The sequence below is a fragment of the Hyperolius riggenbachi genome, chromosome 8 (assembly GCF_040937935.1).
Source record: "Hyperolius riggenbachi isolate aHypRig1 chromosome 8, aHypRig1.pri, whole genome shotgun sequence".
In the NCBI taxonomy this organism is placed as follows: domain Eukaryota; kingdom Metazoa; phylum Chordata; class Amphibia; order Anura; family Hyperoliidae; genus Hyperolius; species Hyperolius riggenbachi.
In genome coordinates, this window is record NC_090653.1 from 9,407,152 (window position 1) to 9,429,032 (window position 21,881).

The 21,881-nt window shown below is 50.1% G+C and overlaps 1 protein-coding gene across 3 annotated transcripts in view; it reads left to right on the top strand.

Moving 5' to 3' along the window:
* Nucleotides 1–19,638, top strand: part of OCRL (OCRL inositol polyphosphate-5-phosphatase) — a 136,262-nt gene extending 116,624 nt beyond the window's left edge. For all 3 annotated transcript variants that reach the window (XM_068249990.1, XM_068249991.1, XM_068249992.1), the window contains 5 exons: nt 6,173–6,292; nt 7,654–7,738; nt 13,507–13,634; nt 15,756–15,867; nt 18,800–19,638. In XM_068249990.1, coding sequence (XP_068106091.1) covers nt 6,173–6,292; nt 7,654–7,738; nt 13,507–13,634; nt 15,756–15,867; nt 18,800–18,924 — 570 coding nt within the window. In that variant the 3' untranslated portion in view covers nt 18,925–19,638. The remainder of the gene's footprint in view (nt 1–6,172; nt 6,293–7,653; nt 7,739–13,506; nt 13,635–15,755; nt 15,868–18,799) is intronic.
* Nucleotides 19,639–21,881: the final 2,243 nt, after the last annotated feature.

The window sequence follows — 21,881 nt, forward strand, 5'->3', positions numbered from 1 at the left end:
ACCAGCGCGATCGGCGGGAAGAAATGATGATAAACAATGGGTTGCCAAAGAACTGCTGAAAAAAAGTGTCCCCAAGACGTTATAAGAGAGTGATTATCGTCCACGTAGACCAGGGTTTCTCAACCAGGGTTCCTTGAGGACATGGCAGGGGTTCCCTGGCGGTTCTCCCTCCGGTGAGATTGGCCTCAGTTGGCGGTGTGAAAAAGTACCCCCTTGGCTTCTCTGTAGAAAGAAGGGCTATATTGGGGGTCAGAATAATGAGGAGGGCAGTAGTAAAAGCAGTATGATGGTGAGGCCAGATGGTGAGGAAGAACCACTACCACAGGTTACTGTAATAGAGGAGGAACATGAACAGGGGTGCTTTTTCAGGAGTTCCCCGAGATCCAAAAATGATTTGAAGGATTCCTCCAGGGTGAAAAGTTTAAAGAGAACCCGTACTCTAAAAGTCTTACAATAAAAAGCATACCATTCTATTTTCTATGTTCTCCTGGGCCCCTCCGTGCTGTTTCTGCCACTCCCTGCTGTAATCCTGGTAATTGCCAGTTTTAGGCAGTGTTTACAAACAAAAGACATGGCATGTGATAGGCTGAGAGGAGCTCAGTCTGTGACTCATACGGAGCCTGAAGGGGGCGTGGAGAGGGTGTGTATAGCTTCTATCCTATCACAAGCAGAGCAGCCTGAGTGTCTGAGCTGAGACCGACAAAGCCGTCAAAGGAAAGAAGATTAGATCATATAACAGAGATAATACAGCCACTGTGCAACTAGGAAAGGCTGCAGTAATCCAGACCACATTAGAACAGGTATAGGAACTTATAGGATAGAAGAAATAAGGCTGAAATTTTTGTTACAGAGTCTCTTTAAAAAAGACTGATGTAGATGATCCGGCCTGGCAGATCGGTTCAGACGATATTCTGTGCTAATTGTTTGTATCGCATGCTGGCAAATGACCGATTCATTCAGAATACTCACATGCCACGAATTTCCCACTTTGGGGTCCTCATTTTTGCGCTTCTGGCAACGATCCGATTGAGAGACTCGTCGGTGGAGTCAAATGTGTGCGGACATCATTCACCCGTCACTAAACGTCTGGGGTCGCTTATTTTCAACGTGTTCCCATCAGTGGTTGGACATTTTTTTAAACAAATTCCAGTTATATTGAAGCTAAATAAATTAGCTCTTTCTATCTTGCAGTTGTCTTAAAGAGAACCGAGGCGGGCAGATGGGACACAGAGACGTTCTCTGCCTCATGACATGTCTCTGTGTCCCCACACCGCCGTTCTCTGTCCGTCCCCTCACTGCTATAGCCCCCCAAGATTAGCGACAATATTTGACGCTATCTCGGAGGTAAACAAAAGGAGAGGGATTCCCTGTTCAAAACTCCTGCCAGGGGCGTCCCTGCAGGGTTTCCTGAGCTGCCAGTGGGCAGCTCTCTCTCCCTGGCCACGCCCCCTGCCGATCCCCCGCCTCCTTGCACGCTATGAGAGACATACAGTCTATCCGTGCATCATTGGGACCTATAGATCACCAAAGTGAGAAGTGGGCCAGTGTGGCCCACAGGTGCGGCGGTTCTTGCGGCCACCTGATCCGCTCAGCTCCCCCGGATCAGGTAGACACATTCGAGGTAGAGACATTGAAGCCACTTTAAAAACTTGATTTTCCCTGTTATTTACCTTAAAGGGGTTCTTTCGCGAAAAAAGTAGGCAGTTAAAAAATGTGACAGATGACAGGTTTTGGGCCAGTCCATCTTTTTAAGGGGGATTCTCAGGGCTTTCTTTGTTTTCAACAGCATTTCCTGAACAACAGTTGCAAAATCTAACTGACATAATAGTGTGCAAGTGATTAGGGAGGCCGGCTGGTATCTTGCTATTTTGGCAGTTAAACTGTTGTTCAGGAAATGCTGTTGAAAACAAAGAAATCCCTGAGAATCCCCCTTATTAAAAAGATGGACTGGCCCAAAACCTGTCATCTGTCACATTTTTTAACTGCCTACTTTTTTCGCGAAAGATCCCCTTTAAGCAATATGTGCAGTGCTAAAACACCATATTCCCACCGCAGAAAAAGGTGTTATAACCCCCAAATCCTGGGGCAAAAATACACAACTTTCAAAGTCGTGCATTTTGCTGCCCGGGGAGGCAGAGCTTTGTACTGTAGCTCTGCCTCCATTCGCGTCAATGCACTGCAGATCTCCGCCTCTCCCCGCCCCTCTCAGTGAGATAAGACTGAGAGGGGCGGGGAGAGGCGGTGATCAGCGGAGATTGACTACAGTAGAGGCAGAGCTACTGCACAAAGCCCTGCCTCTACCAGGAAGCGCTCCCCAGTTTTTGCCGCGGGATTTGGGGGTTATAAAACACTCGTTCGGCCGCGGGAATGCGGCATTTTAGCACTGCACATATTGCTTATGCTCAAACACACACCATACAATCTTGGTTGTACAGATTTACCAAATCTATAGGGGCCCATACGCCTAACGATTTTCTCGCCGCTATACAGTAGATTAGATCACTGTGATCGAATCTGCTGTAAAATCGTTGAGCAAACGCTGGCCGAACTATCGATTTCCGTCCAAAATCGATCGTTCCCGTCGTTCCGTCCATGCGGAAGATTTCACTCGATCGCCGGCAGGTCGGGAGTGCGTCGATAGCAAATGTCCGACAACCGACGCTAGCGGCAATACATTACCTGCTCCGCCGGCGCTTGTCCCCGCTGTCACCGCTGCTCCTTCTCCGCTGGTTTCCAGGAGGCTTCACTTCTTCCTGTCCGGACAGGAAGTTTACACAGTAGTGCGCCCTCTACTGTTTAAATTTCCCCGGACAGGAAGTGAAGCTGGAGCCGAGCACGGAGAAGAAGACAGTGGAGACCGGGACTCGCGCCAGCCGGATCAGGTAATATATGCAGGGGGGCGGCGGCAGCTTCACAAACACACGCACAACAGCAGCCAACGATGGGTTCCGTCGGCACCTCCCGCTGGCGGATCGTTCAGGAACAGCCTTATCAGTCCGCCGACAGTGCGTACACACACACTACGGTCTGCTGAAAACCCGCCCAGCGGGAGGTGCTGACGGACCTGTCGTTGGCTGCTGTCGTGCAGTACGCACCTTTATGCTACATGAAAGTGGTAAGATTGAACAACCAAGATTGTATGGTGTGTGTTGAGCCTGAAGGTAAATAACAAGGAAAATCAAGTTTTTTAAGTGACTTAGTCTCAGTCTCTCTTAAAGGGATACTGTAGGGGGGTCGGGGGAAAATGAGTTGAAGTTACCCGGGGCTTCTAATGGTCCCCCTCAGACGTCCTGTGCCCGCGCAGCAACTCACCGATGCTCCGGCCCCGCCTCCGGTTCACTTCTGGAATTTCAGACTTTAAAGTCAGGAAACCACTGTGCCTGCGTTGCCATGTCCTCGCTTCCCCTGATGTCATCAGGAGTGTACCGCGCAGACACAGACCATACTGGGCCTGCGCAGTACGCTCCTGGTGACATCAGCGGGAGCGAAGACACGGCAACGCAGGCGCAGTGGTTTTCTGACTTTAAAGTCTGAAATTCCAGAAGTGAACCGGAGGCGGGGCCGGAGCATCGGTGAGTGGTTGCGTGGGCACAGGACGTCTGAGGGGGACCATTAGAAGTCCCGGGTAACTTCAACTCATTTTCCCCCGACCCCCCTACAGTATCCCTTTAAAGGAGTACTATCGATTGAAACGACTTTTTTTTTTAATACTGTATATTAGTGTACACATTACCACTAGTGCTAGGGGCACTTTATTTATTCACCCAGGTCTCTCTCTTGCTATCCCTGCTTAAAAATTCATTTCTCACACAGCTCATAGTAGTTTGGGTCACCCTGAGCTGCTTGGTTACTCTGTCACACAGCTCACAAATATATTTCAGTGTCACTCACAGCAATCAGCAGACATGAGGAGAAATAGGCTGATCTGAGGTGGTAACAGGTAACTAAATGAGCTGGAATATTGCTGGAATATAACTCGCTATAACACTAGTCTGTGTTTACACTCAGACTGGCTGCCTGCTTGAGGAGATTCACTCCAGGCTGCATCCACTTTACAAGCTGCTGAGAGGGGCAGACCACTGTCTACAATTAGCATTATTAGTATCTTTATCAGTCAAGAGAAGCAAAGATAATAAACACACATTGCTAGAATCTTTAACCCCTTACCACCATATCAATAAGATTCTTTCAGCAAGGTGATAATTAAACTATAAACTGAGGAGTTGATAGCAACTCCCCTGTGCAGACATGGGCTTAGCCCTCTGGGAGCCCTCAGCATATAGATACATTTGTATCAAACACTGACGGCCAAAACTGACGGAGGATTTTACAGCTGAGAGGAACAGCTGTGTGAGGAATCAAATTGCTCCTAGTACTTGTCCTAATGTGTGCTACAACATACAGCATTTAAAAATAAATGCATACATCGATAGTATTCCTTTAAGCAAGAAGCTTTTCTACTAACAAAACTGGCCAGTTCCTCCAGTTAGTTACGGTACTTAGTACTGCAAACAATTATGAAGTATATTTTGTAATATATGGTTTTTCTTGCATAAAAAAAAAAGGTTTTTTCTCTTTTCACCTACCGTTTTTGTGCTTATTAGAGTGTCTTCCTTACTTCCTGTTTCGTGTCACATGGCAGGAAGTGTGAATCCAGAACAGGAGCACAGGTGGCATTAGAAAGAGACAGATGTTTTTAGTGCTTTTCAGATAAAGAAAAAGTTTGGGCCAAAGTCCCTTCTCGGTAGTCACGTTTGGCTACTTGGGTTGTTGTATGTTATAACCTACAGATAAAAACGTACATTGAAAGTCAGTGAGAGTTTGTATGTGTCGCACTTTCACATTGTACCAGTTTTTATAAACAAGTGGTCTCCTGTAACACCCCTCTTCCCCCTCCCTTGCCCCACCCCTCTTTCCACCGCTCCTGCCCCACCCCTCTCCTGCCCAACCCCTCTTTCCCCCTCTCCTGCCCCACCCCTCTTCTCCCGCTCCTTCTTCTCCTGCTCCACCCTCTTCTCTCGCTCCCACGCTTCTCCTGCCCCACCCCTCTTCTCCTTCTGCCCCACCCCTCTGCTGCCCCACCCCTCTTTCTGCCGCTCCCACCCCTCTTTCTGCCGCTCCCACCCCTCTCCTGCCCAACCCCTTTTCCCCGTCCTGCCCCACCCCTTTTCCCTGATCCCACCCCCGCGGTCCAGGGTAACTCTTCTGTCCAGGCATGGCTTCTCCATTCATTCTGCAGTTGTCAGAGTCTTGTGCACACAGGCCTTTGTAGATCACTATGAATATTTGGCTTTGAGGTGCTTTGCTAGTCTCCTGAGAGCAGCTTTTAAAGTGGACCTGAACTCATGCTTGGGACACAAGGAAAACAAAGATTCATCCACCCTGTTTATGTTTCGAGTGAAGAGCCTGTCTAATTATCCTTAACTGCAAGTAATCACAATTGTAATTTGAGCTCTCAGCTGTGCCAGCACAGGAATCTCGGCAGCCTCAGCTAATTTGTAAACACAGGATACTAACTCTTTGTCTGCTTCTATGAAAGCAGGAAGTGGACACACTGCAGATTTATTGCAGGAGTTCTGTGGGCTGCAACAAATGTTTTTTTCTGTAAATATTATGATGTTGCTTATCTTTTAGATCAGAGAGGAAGTTATGAGTTCAGGTCCGCTTTAAAGTGCACCTGACCTGAGAGGGATATGGAGGCTCAGAGCTCCGCCCCTTCAGCCGTCACCTATTACTCCTATGAATAGCGCAGCTTTTCCAGATCTCTGCCCACTCCAGCCCTCATCTGTTACTCATGAATAGAGCAGCTTGTCCAGAGCTCCGCCCACTCCAGCCCTCATTTGTTACTCATGAATAGAGAGGCTTGTCCAGAGCTCCGCCCTCTCCAGCCGTCACCAGTTACTCCCATGAATAGAGCAGCTTGTCCAGAACTCCGCCCACTCCAGCCCTCATCTGTTACTCATGAATGGAGTGGCTTGTCCAGAGCTCCGCCCCCTCCAGCCCTCATCTGTTATTCATGAATAGAGCAGCTTGTCCTGAGCTCCGCCCTCTAAAGCCGTCACCTGTTAATCCTATGAATAGAGCAGCTTGTCCAGAGCTCCGCCCACTCCAGCCCTCATCTGTTACTCATGTTACCTCACAGTCCTCACACTTCCTGATATGTCATCCTCAGGAGAAAGCCGTTCTGCATATGTTGCCGGAGGATGGAGATGACGCGGCGGAGAAACCCCTGAAAATCCCGAAGGAGGTGTGGCTGCTGGTGGATCATCTGTATAAGAACGCCTGCCATCAGGTGCGTACACGGCTTATAATAATACATTCTGTGTACAGTCACTATAAAGCTGCTGCTCGGGGGCCATTATTAAAGGGTACCTGAGACGCTGATACCTGGGGATTCCTCCAGCCCCCTCTATGCTGGTTCCTCACCAATCCTCCCAGGCCGCCTGGATCCTCCGTTTGGCAGCCCGATAATTTAGCCAGGTGCAGTCCGGCCGCATGCACTTCCCCGTGGCTGGGTTCGTTCTGCACCTGCGCTGTATTACTGCCGCGTATGCACAGTACCCCCCTCCCCCCACTTGAGTGGAGGATTTACTGGGCTGCCTAGTGGAGGATCCAGGCAGCGGAGGAGGATGGCCAGAGACCAATTAGCCTGAATGGGCTGGAGGAAGCCACAGGTATGTTTTGCTTTTTTTTGTTGTTTTTTTCAGAATTTCAGGTTTCCTTTAAAGCAAACCTGTAAGTTTAAAATGGAGGAAAAAAAACAGATACCTTATTTACTCACATATAAGCCTAATTATTCAGCACAAAAAATGTGCTGAAAAGCTACCCCATCGGCTTATATGCGAGTCAGTGGAACAGAATGGATGGTTGTGCAGATTTTGTTACTGGCAGAGGAGTGTAAGGATCATGCATTAGTGATCCTAATCTTGCCAGCTGGCTCCCTGCTGTGTCTGTGCCCCCCCCCCCCCCCCCATCCCCTGCAACATGGTGTGCAGAGTGTGCTGCTCATGACTACCTGCTGTGTCCCCTGGCTTGTGGAGCGGAGCGTGCAATCGCTGTGTCTCATACCTATGACGCCACCTAGTGGCTTCTTGAGACACAGCTGTATCATCCTGAAGGGGGCTTATACGTGAGTCAATCACTTTTTCTGGTTTATGAGTGAAAACTGGGTACCTCGGCTTATATACGGGTCGGCTTATATGCGAGTATATACAGTACTTAACTCAGCAGAAGGAAGCTGTGGATCCCCCAGAGCTCTCCGCCGTCCTTCCGACCACAGCTTCTCGCCGGATCCCTATGAAAGTTTGCGGCTGCGTTCCCGTATGTGAATGAGCCACACTGTGCAGACGCAAGCCCTGCAGGACAAAAACCAGTTAGTCTGTGCTACTGCAGGCGTAAGGGGTCCTGTGCTGCTTCGCTCATTCACTGACCCTTCCAGAGGCGTACTGAGTGCTGTACTGGAGAGAAACTGTTATTTGCATATCTGAATGTTTTACTCTTTCAAGCAGAATGAGCAAAGGAACACAGCATAGTTATTACATATGTGCATACACATATCTATCTCATCATGTCACCTGTCACCTCGGTATTCCTGTAAGACTCCTGCACGGGGTACCCTGCTTGATTGTGTTTGCTTTGCTTGTTGTCTTGCAGGAAGATCTCTTCCAAACGCCTGGAAGACAGGAAGAGCTGCAGCAGATTATCGATTGCCTGGACACTAGCATTCCCGAGACCATCCGTATCCTTCACAGTAGTGGCACCAGGTGGCGCTGTAACTCTAGAGGTGATCACTGTTATCAGTAGCAGGACTGGAAGGACCTCCTCCTCACAGTAGTGGCACCAGGTGGCGCTGTAACTCTAGAGGTGATCACTGTTATCAGTAGCAGGGATGGAAGGACCTCCTCCTCACAGTAGTGGCACCAGGTGGCGCTGTAACTCTAGAGATGATCACTGTTATCAGTATCAGGGCTGGAAGGACCTCCTCCTTCACAGTAGTGGCACCAGGTGGCGCTGTAACTCTAGAGGTGATCACTGTTATCAGTAGCAGGGCTGGAAGGGCCTCCTCCTTCACAGTAGTGGCACCAGGTGGCGCTGTAACCCTAGAGGTGATCACTGTTATCAGTAGCAGGGCTGGAAGGACCTCCTCCTTCACAGTAGTGGCACCAGGTGGCGCTGTAACTCTAGAGGTGATCACTGTTATCAGTTGCAGGTCTGGAAGGACCTCCTCCTCACAGTAGTGGCACCAGGTGGCGCTGTAGCTCTAGAGGTGATCACTGTTATCAGTATCAGGGCTGGAAGGACCTCCTCCTCACAGTAGTGGCACCAGGTGGCGCTGTAGCTCTAGAGGTGATCACTGTTATCAGTATCAGGGCTGGAAGGACCTCCTCCTCACAGTAGTGGCACCAGGTGGCGCTGTAACTCTAGAGGTGATCACTGTTATCAGTATCAGGGTTGGAAGGACCTCCTCCTCACAGTAGTGGCACCCGGTGGTGCTGTAACTCTAGAGGTGATCACTGTTATCAGTAGCAGGACTGGAAGGACCTCCTCCTCACAGTAGTGGCACCAGGTGGCGCTGTAAGTCTAGAGGTGATCACTGTTATCAGTAGCAGGGCTGGAAGGACCTCCTCCTCACAGTAGTGGCACCAGGTGGCGCTGTAGCTCTAGAGGTGATCACTGTTATCAGTATCAGGCCTGAAGGGCCTCCCCCTCACAGTAGTGGCACCAGGTGGCGCTGTAACAGTACAGATGACCACTGTTATCAGTATCAGGCTTGAAGGGCCTCCTCCTTCACAGTAGTGGCACCAGGTAGCGCTGTAACTCTAGAGGTGATCGCTGTTATCAGTAGCAGGGTTGGAAGGACCTCCTTCACAGTAGTGGCACCAGGTGGCGCTGTAACTCTAGAGGTGATCACTGTTATCAGTATCAGGCCTGAAGGGCCTCCCCCTTACAGTAGTGGCACCAGGTGGCGCTGTAACTCTAGAGGTGATCACTGTTATCAGTAGCAGGGCTGGAAGGACCTCCTCCTCACAGTAGTGGCACCAGGTGGCGCTGTAGCTCTAGAGGTGATCACTGTTATCAGTATCAGGCCTGAAGGGCCTCCCCCTCACAGTAGTGGCACCAGGTGGCGCTGTAACAGTACAGATGACCACTGTTATCAGTATCAGGCTTGAAGGGCCTCCTCCTTCACAGTAGTGGCACCAGGTAGCGCTGTAACTCTAGAGGTGATCACTGTTATCAGTAGCAGGGCTGGAAGGACCTCCTCCTCACAGTAGTGGCACCAGGTGGCGCTGTAACTCTAGAGGTGATCACTGTTATCAGTATCAGGCCTGAAGGGCCTCCCCCTTACAGTAGTGGCACCAGGTGGCGCTGTAACTCTAGAGGTGATCACTGTTATCAGTAGCAGGGCTGGAAGGACCTCCTCCTCACAGTAGTGGCACCAGGTGGCGCTGTAGCTCTAGAGGTGATCACTGTTATCAGTATCAGGCCTGAAGGGCCTCCCCCTCACAGTAGTGGCACCAGGTGGCGCTGTAACAGTACAGATGACCACTGTTATCAGTATCAGGCTTGAAGGGCCTCCTCCTTCACAGTAGTGGCACCAGGTAGCGCTGTAACTCTAGAGGTGATCACTGTTATCAGTAGCAGGGCTGGAAGGACCTCCTCCTCACAGTAGTGGCACCAGGTGGCGCTGTAACTCTAGAGGTGATCACTGTTATCAGTATCAGGCCTGAAGGGCCTCCCCCTTACAGTAGTGGCACCAGGTGGCGCTGTAACTCTAGAGGTGATCACTGTTATCAGTAGCAGGGCTGGAAGGACCTCCTCTTTCACAGTAGTGGCACCAGGTGGTTCTGTAGCTCTAGAGGTGATCACTGTTATCAGTAGCAGGGATGGAAGGACCTCCTCTTTCACAGTAGTGGCACCAGGTGGCGCTGTAGCTCTAGAGGTGATCACTGTTATCAGTAGCAGGGATGGAAGGACCTCCTCCTTCACAGTAGTGGCACCAGGTGGCGCTGTGACTCTAGAGGTGATCACTGTTATCAGTAGCAGGCCTGAAGGGCCTCCTCCTTCACAGTAGTGGCACCAGGTGGCGCTGTAACTCTAGAGGTGATCACTGTTATCAGTATCAGGGCTGGAAGGACCTCCTCCTTCACAGTAGTAGCACCAGGTGGTGCTGTAACTCTAGAGGTGATCACTGTTATCAGTATCAGGGCTGGAAGGACCTCCTCCTCACAGTAGTGGCACCAGGTGGCGCTGTAACTCTAGAGGTGATCACTGTTATCAGTATCAGGGCTGGAAGGACCTCCTCCTCACAGTAGTGGCACCAGGTGGCGCTGTAACTCTAGAGGTGATCACTGTTATCAGTAGCAGGGATGGAAGGACCTCCTCCTTCACAGTAGTGGCACCAGGTGGTGCTGTAACTCTAGAGGTGATCACTTTTATCAGTATCAGGGCTGGAAGGACCTCCTCCTTCACAGTAGTGGCACCAGGTGGCGCTGTAACTCTAGAGGTGATCACTGTTATCAGTATCAGGGCTGGAAGGACCTCCTCCTCACAGTAGTGGCACCAGGTGGCTCTGTAACTCTAGAGGTGATCACTGTTATCAGTAGCAGGGCTGGAAGGACCTCCTCCTCACAGTAGTGGCACCAGGTGGCTCTGTAACTCTAGAGGTGATCACTGTTATCAGTAGCAGGGCTGGAACGGCCTCCTTCTTCACAGTAGTGGCACCAGGTGGCGCTGTAACTCTAGAGGTTATCATTATCCGTAGCAGGGCTGGAAGGACCTCCTCCTCACAGTAGTGGCACCAGGTGGCGCTGTAACAGTACAATTGTTGTAATAGCTTCTTGTGAGCAGCCGCTCGTGGAGGTAGCAGTGCAGCTTCCGAGGTCACCTGTCTGGTGATGTGTGTGCTGCATGAGTGTCATCAGTGGAGCGCACACGTCACCAGTCAGGGGACACCGGAAGCTGCAATGCTACCCCCACGAGCGGCTGCTCGCAAGAATCTATTACTATAAGTTATTTTTTTAGACCGAGAGCGCAATCTATCGTTCTTTTCACCGGATGACTGCAGGATTAGGTAATTACAGCTCCGCCTGACACCCGGCACTCCCTGACACTCCTACTGTGGTAGTCTTATACGGCGAGTATACCCCAACCTCTACATTTTAACTGGAAAAGTTGGGGGGTCGTCTTATATGCCCAGTCGCCTTATCCGCCAGTATATACGGTACAGAGGGTTTTTACCTGCAGAATTCTAATGTGCAATTCATTCTATAAAATAGGACTATACCTGACTCACCCGTGAAGGGGGAGGAGCACCAACACATTAAAGAGTAACTGTCAGGCTGCAAAAGCTAATTTAAACCTCTATTCTCCTGTGTTAAACAGTTTAGAAGGAAGCCAAAAAGGCAACACTGAAGATAAAAATCTCTCTTTCATTTGATGTGTGCTTATAAGACCCAAGCTCTTAAGAGGCCGCAAGCCGCATACCATACTGCAAAGCATTCTGGGGCCCTCCCCTCGGCTGCTATTGATAAGTTACAGGGCTCATGTTACAAAAGCAGCAGCTCACAACATTGAAAAATCTCGGGGCAGAGTACACTGCAGGAGTACGCTATTGTTCCTAGCCACATGGCTAATTAATATTCACTGCACAGTACTGTTATTCAGTACAAGCTTTTCTGTGAGTGGAATCATCAGGAAGCAGGCAGGACATGATGACACATTTGGCTTCATAGGAGACAGACAAACATGGAACCTGCCATGAGCTGTCAGGAGCATCATTCTCTGCAAATACTATATAAAGATTCTGTGAAGTACAAACCTGGACAGAGAAATGCATATGTAATGTAAGTACAGCCAATCTTTAGCTACTGATATGTGTTTATTTTCTCTGAGACCCTATACCTAACAGCTCCTCTTTAAAGGGAAGGGTCAGGGACTATGAAATAAAAAAATCAAAATCCTTATCCACTTACCTGGGGCTTCCTCCAGCCCGTGGCAGGCAGGAGGTGCCCTCGGCGCCGCTCCGGAGGCTCCCGGTGGCCGACCCGACCAGGTCGGGCCTCTTCTGCGCTCCATTGTGCGTTCCACGCCGGCGCGCTGACGTCATCGGATGTCCTCCGGGCTGTGCTGCGCAGGCTCAGAACTACTGCGCAGTACAGGCCGGAGGACATCCGATGACGTCAGCGCGCCGGCGTGGAACGCACAATGGAGCGCAGAAGAGGCCCGACCTGGCCGCCGGCCTGGCCAGGTCGGGTCGGCCACCGGAGACCACCAGGAGCCTGCGGAGCGGCGCCGAGGGCACCTCCTGCCTGCCACGGGCTGGAGGAAGCCCCAGGTAAGTGGATAAGGATTTTTTTTTTCATAGTCCCTGAACTTTCCCTTTAAAGGACACCCGAAGCAAAAATAAACTAATGAAATAAACCATTGTATCTATCTTCCTTCTCCTAAAAATCACTTTTTAAGATATTCCACGGTTTTTAATTTGTTAAAATCTACTTTTTAAGTTTTTTAACTCTTTTATTGTTTTTGCTCAATGACACATTCATTGAAGTATGCCAGAGCTAATACATCTATGAACTATTGAACCTTTTTATCTCTTTCTTGCTCTCAGAAGCCATTTTCTTCTAGGAAATGTTTTATAGTTGGAATTTCTTATCAATAACGGTCCCACTGTAGTCACTTCCTGTCTGAGTCAGGACTGAGTCAGCCACTTACATACCTGATATTTAACTCTTTCAGACATGGAAAGAAAAAAAGGAACACAACATAGTTATTTGTGTGCTTGGCACTGTACATACCCATGTCTGTCTCATCATGTCACATGTCACCTCGGGTATCCTTTAAAGGACACCTGAAGTGAGAGTTATATAGAGGCTGCAATATTTATTTCCTTTTAAGGAATACCAGTTGCCTGGCAGCCTTGCTGATGCTCTGCCTCTAATACTATTAGCCATAGCCCCTGAACAAGCATGCAGCAGATCAGCTGTTTCTGACATTATTATCAGATCTGACTGGATTGTTTCAGGTGTGATTCACACAATACTGCAGCCAAATAGATTAGCAGGGCTGCCAGGCAACTGGTATTGTTTAAAAGGAAATAGATGTGGCAGCCTCCGTTTTCTTCTCACTTCAGTTATTCTTTAACTTCAACAAACCAAAACTAAACACATATGTGGGTCTCTGGTCTAACATGGCGTTTATTATTCCCTCAGCAGAGGTAATCAAAGTAAACATCAACTTTTTGCTTATATAAAAACTGACACATATAGGTTAAAAAAGAGTGAACGTTCACTAGAGGATACTGGGGCGTGGCACAGAGAGATAAGATTTGGGCCCTGTGTTTGCTAATCAGACGTATGTATAGAGTGCTGTGTAAGGATCAGGCCGTTCACCGTACAGACGCTGTAAGGGAAGGCAAGTGACAGGTGTTCAGCTGCACCCCAAGTGATCATCCTTTATGTTCTGTCATTCTGTTGTTCTGAGTTCCCCTAACTACACCCCCTCCAGCGGGCAGTAACCATTCTGTGGCCGAGGCTCTGCTCATATTCCTGGAAGCTCTGCCGGAACCGGTGATCTGCTATGAGCTCTACCAGCGATGCATCGACTGCTCCCACGACACTCGCCTGTGCCGCCAGGTCTGTAGAAACGCTACTGCTAAACAGAGCGCTTGTGTGCTGCTAAACAGAGCGGTTGTGTGCTAAACAGAGCGGTTGTGTGCTAAACAGAGCGGTTGTGTGCTAAACAGAGCGGTTGTGTGCTAAACAGAGCGGTTGTGTGCTAAACAGAGCGCTTGTGTGCTACACAGAGCGCTTGTGCGCTACACAGAGCGCTTGTGGGCTGCTACGCAGAGTGCTTGTGGGCTGCTACACAGAGAGTGCTTGTGGGCTGCTACACAGAGTGCTTGTGGGCTGCTACACAGAGTGCTTGTGGGCTGCTACACAGAGTGCTTGTGGGCTGCTACACAGAGTGCTTGTGGGCTGCTACACAGAGTGCTTGTGGGCTGCTACACAGAGTGCTTGTGCGCTGCTACACAGAGTGCTTGTGCGCTGCTACACAGAGTGCTTGTGCGCTGCTACACAGAGTGCTTGTGCGCTGCTACACAGAGTGCTTGTGCGCTGCTACACAGAGTGCTTGTGCGCTGCTACACAGAGTGCTTGTGCGCTGCTACACAGAGTGCTGGTGCGCCGCTACACAGAGTGCTGGTGCGCCGCTACACAGAGTGCTGGTGCGCCGCTACACAGAGTGCTGGTGCGCCGCTACACAGAGTGCTTGTGCGCCGCTACACAGAGTGCTTGTGCGCCGCTACACAGAGTGCTTGTGCGCCGCTACACAGAGTGCTTGTGCGCCGCTACACAGAGTGCTTGTGCGCCGCTACACAGAGTGCTTGTGCGCCGCTACACAGAGTGCTTGTGCGCCGCTACACAGAGTGCTTGTGCGCCGCTACACACAGAGTGCTTGTGGGCCGCTACACAGAGTGCTTGTGGGCCGCTACACAGAGTGCTTGTGGGCCGCTACACAGAGTGCTTGTGGGCCGCTACACAGAGTGCTTGTGCGCCGCTACACAGAGTGCTTGTGCGCCGCTACACAGAGTGCTTGTGCGCCGCTACACAGAGTGCTTGTGCGCTGCTACACAGAGTGCTTGTGCGCCGCTACACAGAGTGCTTGTGCGCCGCTACACACAGAGTGCTTGTGGGCCGCTACACAGAGTGCTTGTGGGCCGCTACACAGAGTGCTTGTGCGCCGCTACACAGAGTGCTTGTGCGCCGCTACACAGAGTGCTTGTGCGCCGCTACACAGAGTGCTTGTGCGCCGCTACACAGAGTGCTTGTGCGCCGCTACACAGAGTGCTTGTGCGCCGCTACACAGAGTGCTTGTGCGCCGCTACACAGAGTGCTTGTGCGCCGCTACACAGAGTGCTTGTGCGCCGCTACACAGAGTGCTTGTTACACAGAGTGCTTGTGCGCCGCTACACAGAGTGCTTGTGCGCCGCTACACAGAGTGCTTGTGCGCCGCTACACAGAGTGCTTGTGGGCCGCTGCACATAGTGCTTGTGCGCCGCTGCACAGAGTGCTTGTGCGCCGCTGCACAGAGTGCTTGTGCGCCGCTGCACAGAGTGCTTGTGCGCCGCTGCACAGAGTGCTTGTGCGCCGCTGCACAGAGTGCTTGTGCGCCGCTACACAGAGTGCTTGTGCGCCGCTACACACAGAGTGCTTGTGGGCCGCTACACACAGAGTGCTTGTGGGCCGCTACACAGAGTGCTTGTGGGCCGCTACACAGAGTGCTTGTGGGCCGCTACACAGAGTGCTTGTGGGCCGCTACACAGAGTGCTTGTGGGCCGCTACACAGAGTGCTTGTGCGCCGCTACACAGAGTGCTTGTGCGCCGCTACACAGAGTGCTTGTGCGCCGCTACACAGAGTGCTTGTGCGCCGCTACACAGAGTGCTTGTGCGCCGCTACACAGAGTGCTTGTGGGCCGCTACACAGAGTGCTTGTGGGCCGCTACACAGAGTGCTTGTGGGCCGCTACACAGAGTGCTTGTGGGCCGCTACACAGAGTGCTTGTGGGCCGCTACACAGAGTGCTTGTGGGCCGCTACACAGAGTGCTTGTGCGCCGCTACACAGAGTGCTTGCGGGCTGCTACACAGAGTGCTTGTGCGCTGCTACACAGAGTGCCATGTCGCTGACTGAGTATAAGATGGCATCATACAGACACTCTGCCACCTCATCTGTATGCCATTGTGCCTCTCTGTCCCCAGGTCATCTCTCAGCTCTCCCGATCCCACCGCAACGTTTTCCGATATCTGATGGCTTTTCTAAAGGAACTGTTGAAGTACACTAGTGACAACAATCTGACCGCCAACTTGATTGGTAAGAATCAATAACATATATAAGCAACGGCATAATAACCTTTACAGAAAAACATTTCTTTGTTACAGCTGATACACATCCTGCAATAAATCTGTAGTGTGTCTACTTCCTACTTTCATGGAAGCAGACATAGGGTTAACATCCTGTGTCGACATATTAGCTGTGCCTGCCGGGGACTGCCAAATTACACTTGTAAATACTTGAAGAGAAGGGATAATTAGGCTCTTCTCTCTAAATACATACAGGGTGCATTTCTCTCTGTTTTCCTTCTGTCCTGTGCAAGGGTTCAGGTCCACTTAAAAAAATAATTTGACCAGAGACCCACATTTACCTGCTGATGAATGATCACATAGAAATACAATACTATTTATAAAGCGGCAACAATTCTAAGCTTTAGACTTTTGCTGCACATCATAAAAGTTTTGCGCTGTGCAGCGCTATGTCCCGTGTGGCTGCTGACCCTCTGATTGGCTGAATGTTAGGATGGGGGACATCTCATCTGACTGATCAGTGGAAAAGCAGAGGAATGTCCCGCTTAGTTACTGAAAAGGTCAACTTAAAGAGAACCCGAGGTGGGTTTTAAGAATGCTATTAGGACACAGAGGCTGGTTCTGCATACTGTCACCAGCCTCTGTGTCTGTACTGTGCCCCCCCTGCGCCCTGCTGTCCCCCAGAAAAAAAAACCTGGTGTGCTAGCGACATGCACCTTGTCACTAGCAGGCTCTTTACCTTTGTGGTGTCTGTCACCGGCGTTCCCCGCCTCCTCTATATCGCCGCCCGCGTCCCTTCCTTCCAATCAGCTTATAGAGGCGGAGAGGGAAGGGACGCAGGTGGGGAGCCGCGATATAGAGGAGGTGGGGGAGCGGTAGTGACAGGCAGCACAATGAACAGGGCTGTGCAAGCTGTCATTACACCGGCAAGTGACAGGCAGTCTATTGGGCCAATTAAAGTGCGGGGATAATTGGACCCGCAGGGGCTCAGGGCAGGACGACTGGAGCTCTCGTCATTGCCAATTAGCAGGCATAAGTTCGTAGCGCTCGCTATGTTACTCTGATAAGGCACCTTACCCCTCTGATAAGGCACCTTACCTCTGACAAGGCACCTTACCTCTGATAAGGCACCTTAACTCTGATAAGGCATATGAACTGATAGGGCACGTTAACTCTGATAAGGCACATAAACTCTGATAAGGCACATTAACTTTGATAAGGCACGTTAATTCTGATAAGGCACGTTAACTCTGATACGGCTTGGTAACCAGAGCCGGATTAAGGCTAAATGGGGCCCTAAGCAAAGTAACTGATTCCCCCCCCCCCCCCCCCTCCCCATCATGTCGCCAAACCGGAAGCCATTCCCCAGACAGAATTACATAACCACTCCCACCACTGAACAACCGATTTCCTCCCAAACTAGACAGCCACCATGCAGCCTCCATCCCAGTGAATATGATAGTCCAGCAGAGAAGGCAGCCGCAGTGGGGGAGAATTACAGCACCAGATGACTCACATTCACCTATTGCGATCCAAGCAATAGAGGTCCCGTCATCCGGAGCCCATCTGTCTCCTCTAGAGTGCTGCCGCTCTGTTACTACTACTATTACTACTCCCTACTTCCTGTCTGATCTGAGAATCAGGACGTTCAGAGCGAGCGGCTGCACTGTAGAAGAGACAGATGGGTTTCAGATGACGGGATCTCTATCGCTTGGATCATGGATAGGTGAGTAAGCGTTTGCCATCTGCTGCTATCATTCTTGCTGCAGCTGTGGTTCTCTGTGGGAAGGGAGGGAGGAGTGGGCAGCGGCAGAGCGCACAGTAGCAGGAGCGGGACCTAGGAGGAGAGCCTGGCTCTGAAGACAATCAGCAGCGCACGGCATCATTTGACAAGACAAATAACATTTATATCGCGCTTTTCTCCTGGTGGACTCAAAGCGCCAGAGCTGCAGCCACTAGGACGCGCCCTATAGGCAGTAGCAGTGTTAGAGAGACTTGCCTAAGGTCTCCTACTGAATAGGTGCTGGCTTACTGAACAGGCAGAGCCGAGATTCGAACCCTAGTCTTCTGTGTCAGAGGCAGAGCCCTTAAAGGGACTCCGAGCAGTGCCTGTGGGTATGCCTTTAAGCATACCCACAACTAATTACATCCTCACACCTACCAGCATGATGTTTGTAATTATATCCCCCTGGGTTCCTTATATTTCATTGCATTGTGCTGAATCAAGCTGCTGACTTTGGAGAAAAGTCGTCCTGTGTAATACAATGTAACTATGGAAAGATGCATATCGTTTTGAAGCTCTCTTTCTCCTCTTTCCGATGATAGATAAACTGCCACCCTACGCCTTTTAGTTTTCGCTATTTTCGCGATTGAAATTGCCGTGGCCGCGATTTCGATCGCGAAAATAGCAAAAAATAAAATGCGTAGGGCGGCGGTTTATATATCATTGGAAAGAGATTGTTGCCTGGTCGGTAATCCGGCCCTGATGGTAACTGATAAGGCATGGTACCTCTGATAAGGCATGGTACCTCTGATAAGGCATGGTACCTCTGATAAGGCATGGTACCTCTGATAAGGCATGGTACCTCTGATAAGGCATGGTACCTCTGATAAGGCATGATACCTCTGATAAGGCTTGATACCTCTGATAAGGCATGGTACCTCTGATAAGGCATGGTACCTCTGATAAGGCATGGTACCTCTGATAAGGCATGGTACCTCTGATAAGGCATGGTACCTCTGATAAGGCTTGATACCTCTGATAAGGCATGGTACCTCTGATAAGGCATGGTACCTCTGATAAGGCATGGTACCTCTGATAAGGCTTGATACCTCTGATAAGGCTTGATACCTCTGATAAGGCATGCTATTTGTTATAGTGAATCAATCCCTTTGTATTACATTTAGGAGCCAATTAATCAGAAACGTTTCCTTCTTCTCAGCCACCGTGTTCACGAGTCTCCTGCTGCGACCTCCCCCGAACCTCGTGGGAAAGCAGACCGCCAGCGAGCGTCAGAGGGGCAGCACCTTCATCCTGGGCTTCCTGCTGGCCAGCGACGAGGATTGAGCCATTCTTCCCAGGACCGGCGCCGAGACGTTCTTTCGGAGGAAGTGTGTAATGGGCTCTTCCTGTGGGCCTGTTTGGGGATGTGGCGCCCTCTGCAGGAACGGGAGGGAATCTCTGACTGAAGTCATTGGTTGTAGCGGTCACTGGATGGACAGTAGTGGCGCCGGGATCTTCCCCTGCACACGGGCGGATGGTTTGTACAGAGAGGTCTCCAGTCCACCGAGGCGGTCGCGTATTACTTTGGACATTTTAGTCCTCACTTTTTGTCGGTTTTCAGCTCTAAACACTGGTGCCATGGTCTTTGTACGTTCTGTGCGCAAACCCCTCCTCTATAAACCAATCCCGTCAGGCTTCTCAGTGTTTGTAAACTGTCGTCACTTAAAGCCGCCCTCCGGAGATTTAATAAACTTCCCCGAAGCTCTCCCCAACACCCCAATACTTCAGGGCAGGAAAAGAAAGACAAGAAATCGATACATAACCTCTCTGCGGATCCCACTCTTCAGCGCCAGACTGCTCCTCCCCTCTCACTCCTACACTGAAGGGGTGTCTCTCTAGTAAGTCAATAGCATAGCGCCTCCTACAGGATTACTGCGCTTAGTTATTAGAAATGCCACTCTTAAAGGACCAATGTTGTGAAAATCTTAATACTTTAAATATATTTAAACACATATAAATAAGAAGTACGTTTCTTCAAGAATAAAATGAGCCATAAATTACTTTCTCCTATGTTGCTGTCACTTACAGTAAGTAGTAGAAATCTGACAGAACTGACAGGTTTTGGGCTAGTCCATCTCTCCATAGGGGGGGATTCTCAGCATGGCCTTTATCTTTTATAAAGACACTCTCTGCAAAAGATTTATACAAGGATGCTGGCCAGCCCCCCTGTTCGCAGCACACTTTTTTGGCAGTTGGTTGGACCAACTGTCATTCACTAAGTGCGTTTGAAAATCAAGAAACCCCTGAGAATGCCCCCGCTCCCCCCCGTGAGGAGATGGGCTAGTCCAAAACCTGTCAGTTCTAGCCGATGTCTGCTACCTACTGTAAGGGACAGCAACATAGGAGAAAAGTAATTTATGACTCATTTTACTCTGGAAGAAACATGCAACTTATTTGTATGTTTATATATATTTAGAATTTTAACATTTTCATGACAATGGTCCTATAACCCTAAATTCACGCACTTTGCAGTAGAAATTACACATCCTCTCCACTGGGAGGACTGAAGAAGCTGTCTGCATTTTCCTCCACAGCACCGCCTAGTGGCTATAGGTGGTGGTTGCGCTGGTTGTAACTATAACTTCAGCCTGCATATGGGAGGGAGGAGGGAGCAAGTTGCTGAATATTGGGGGAGGGAACAGGTACATAACAGGAGGTAATTTTGGATAAATGCTCTAGTGCTGACAAGGAAGACGAGGTATTTTGGTTGTTTTTTTAACACCTCATTTATCTTACACAACTAGAGAAGGGGGAGGAGCTTGAAGAAAAGTACTCGCAGGCACTAGTTTACAACCATTGAGAATCTGTGGGGCTCCCCTTAAAGTGTCCTTGCTATTTTTATTCTCTGCAGAATCCTGTCTTCAGTAGTTGGCGTGACCCCTCCGGCAGTCCGTACCATTGAGGTGACATATGTGAAGGGTATATGTAGTGATGAACCCAGGTCTGTTTTATAGCCTGTTTTCTATTTGGTATGGTCCATATATATTCAGCCCCTCCTCTCTCAGCCTTTATACGTGCTGCTCGACCGTTTCTATTCACAACACTATCTGGTTACCTCTCCCCGTTCACCCGCCCATTCTATTGTCTGCATCACTCAGTGCGGTACGAGAGGGGGCAGCAAACCAGAGTACTGTCCGCTATTTCCTGTTATTGGGGTCCGGCGATTTCATCTCATCCTCGTATACGTTCCCTCCTCCTCACTGGTCCAGGGAAGCTCGTCAGCTCATCTACATAATACAACGTCACTCTGCTTATACATCCATAGACACAAAACTCGGACATGGTACAAAATGGCTGCCTGGGGTCCAAACTATGCGCTTCACACCTCACACAGTTTTCACGTCAATTTGTGGATGCCTCCGCAGAGATGCAAATAATTTAGACTTGCGTTCAAATTCCATATAAATTGTATGCAGTCTGAAATTGGCCCAATCGAAATAACTTCCTGTTGATTTCCTTTCATCCAGTTTCCAGCTGTATACAGTTTAAATGAGGTCTGAACGCGGATTTAAAATATTTGCGTGCCGCTGACTCATCTGTAGGGAAATTTCAGGGGGGCCTCTGGAGCAGAACTTTGGGGAGAGATAACATATCCTGTGTGGATCAGTACGCATATTCTCCCCTCTCGCTTCCCCAGTAAGGCTACGGCAGCAGGTTCCAAGTTACCCCCTCCCCTTTCTCCTGCACAGGCCACACCTTCCACTGGCGGGTTCCAAGTTACCCCCTCCCCTTTTTCCTGCACAGGCCACACCTACTACCGGCGGGTTCCAAGTTACCTCTCCCTTTTTTCCTGCACAGGCCACACCTTCCACTGGCGGGTTCCAAGTTACCCCCTCCCCTTTTTCCTGCACAGGCCACACCTACTACCGGCGGGTTCCAAGTTACCCCTCCCCTTTTTCTTGCACAGGACACACCTTCCACCGGGCGGGCTCCAAGTAACCTCCTCCCCTTTTTCCTTCACAGGCCAAACCTTCCGCCAGCCCCCCAACTGGTGGAGTACAATTGTTATGTAGCCACTACCCTTACCTATAGGTACCTGGTACTGTGGGAATGTAGGGGGGAGTGCCTCTGATAGAGCCACCACCCTCTTATTGTTCCAGGGGCGGGGCAGACGGTGCTGAGGAGGTGGGTTCCATATATAGTAATGATGGAGGGTGGGGTAATTGAGGCCTGGGCTCCAGAGATCCTCTGCTTATGTGAGTTTCGGTTTCTCCCCTCATGGTAATTTTGCTTGTAATTTA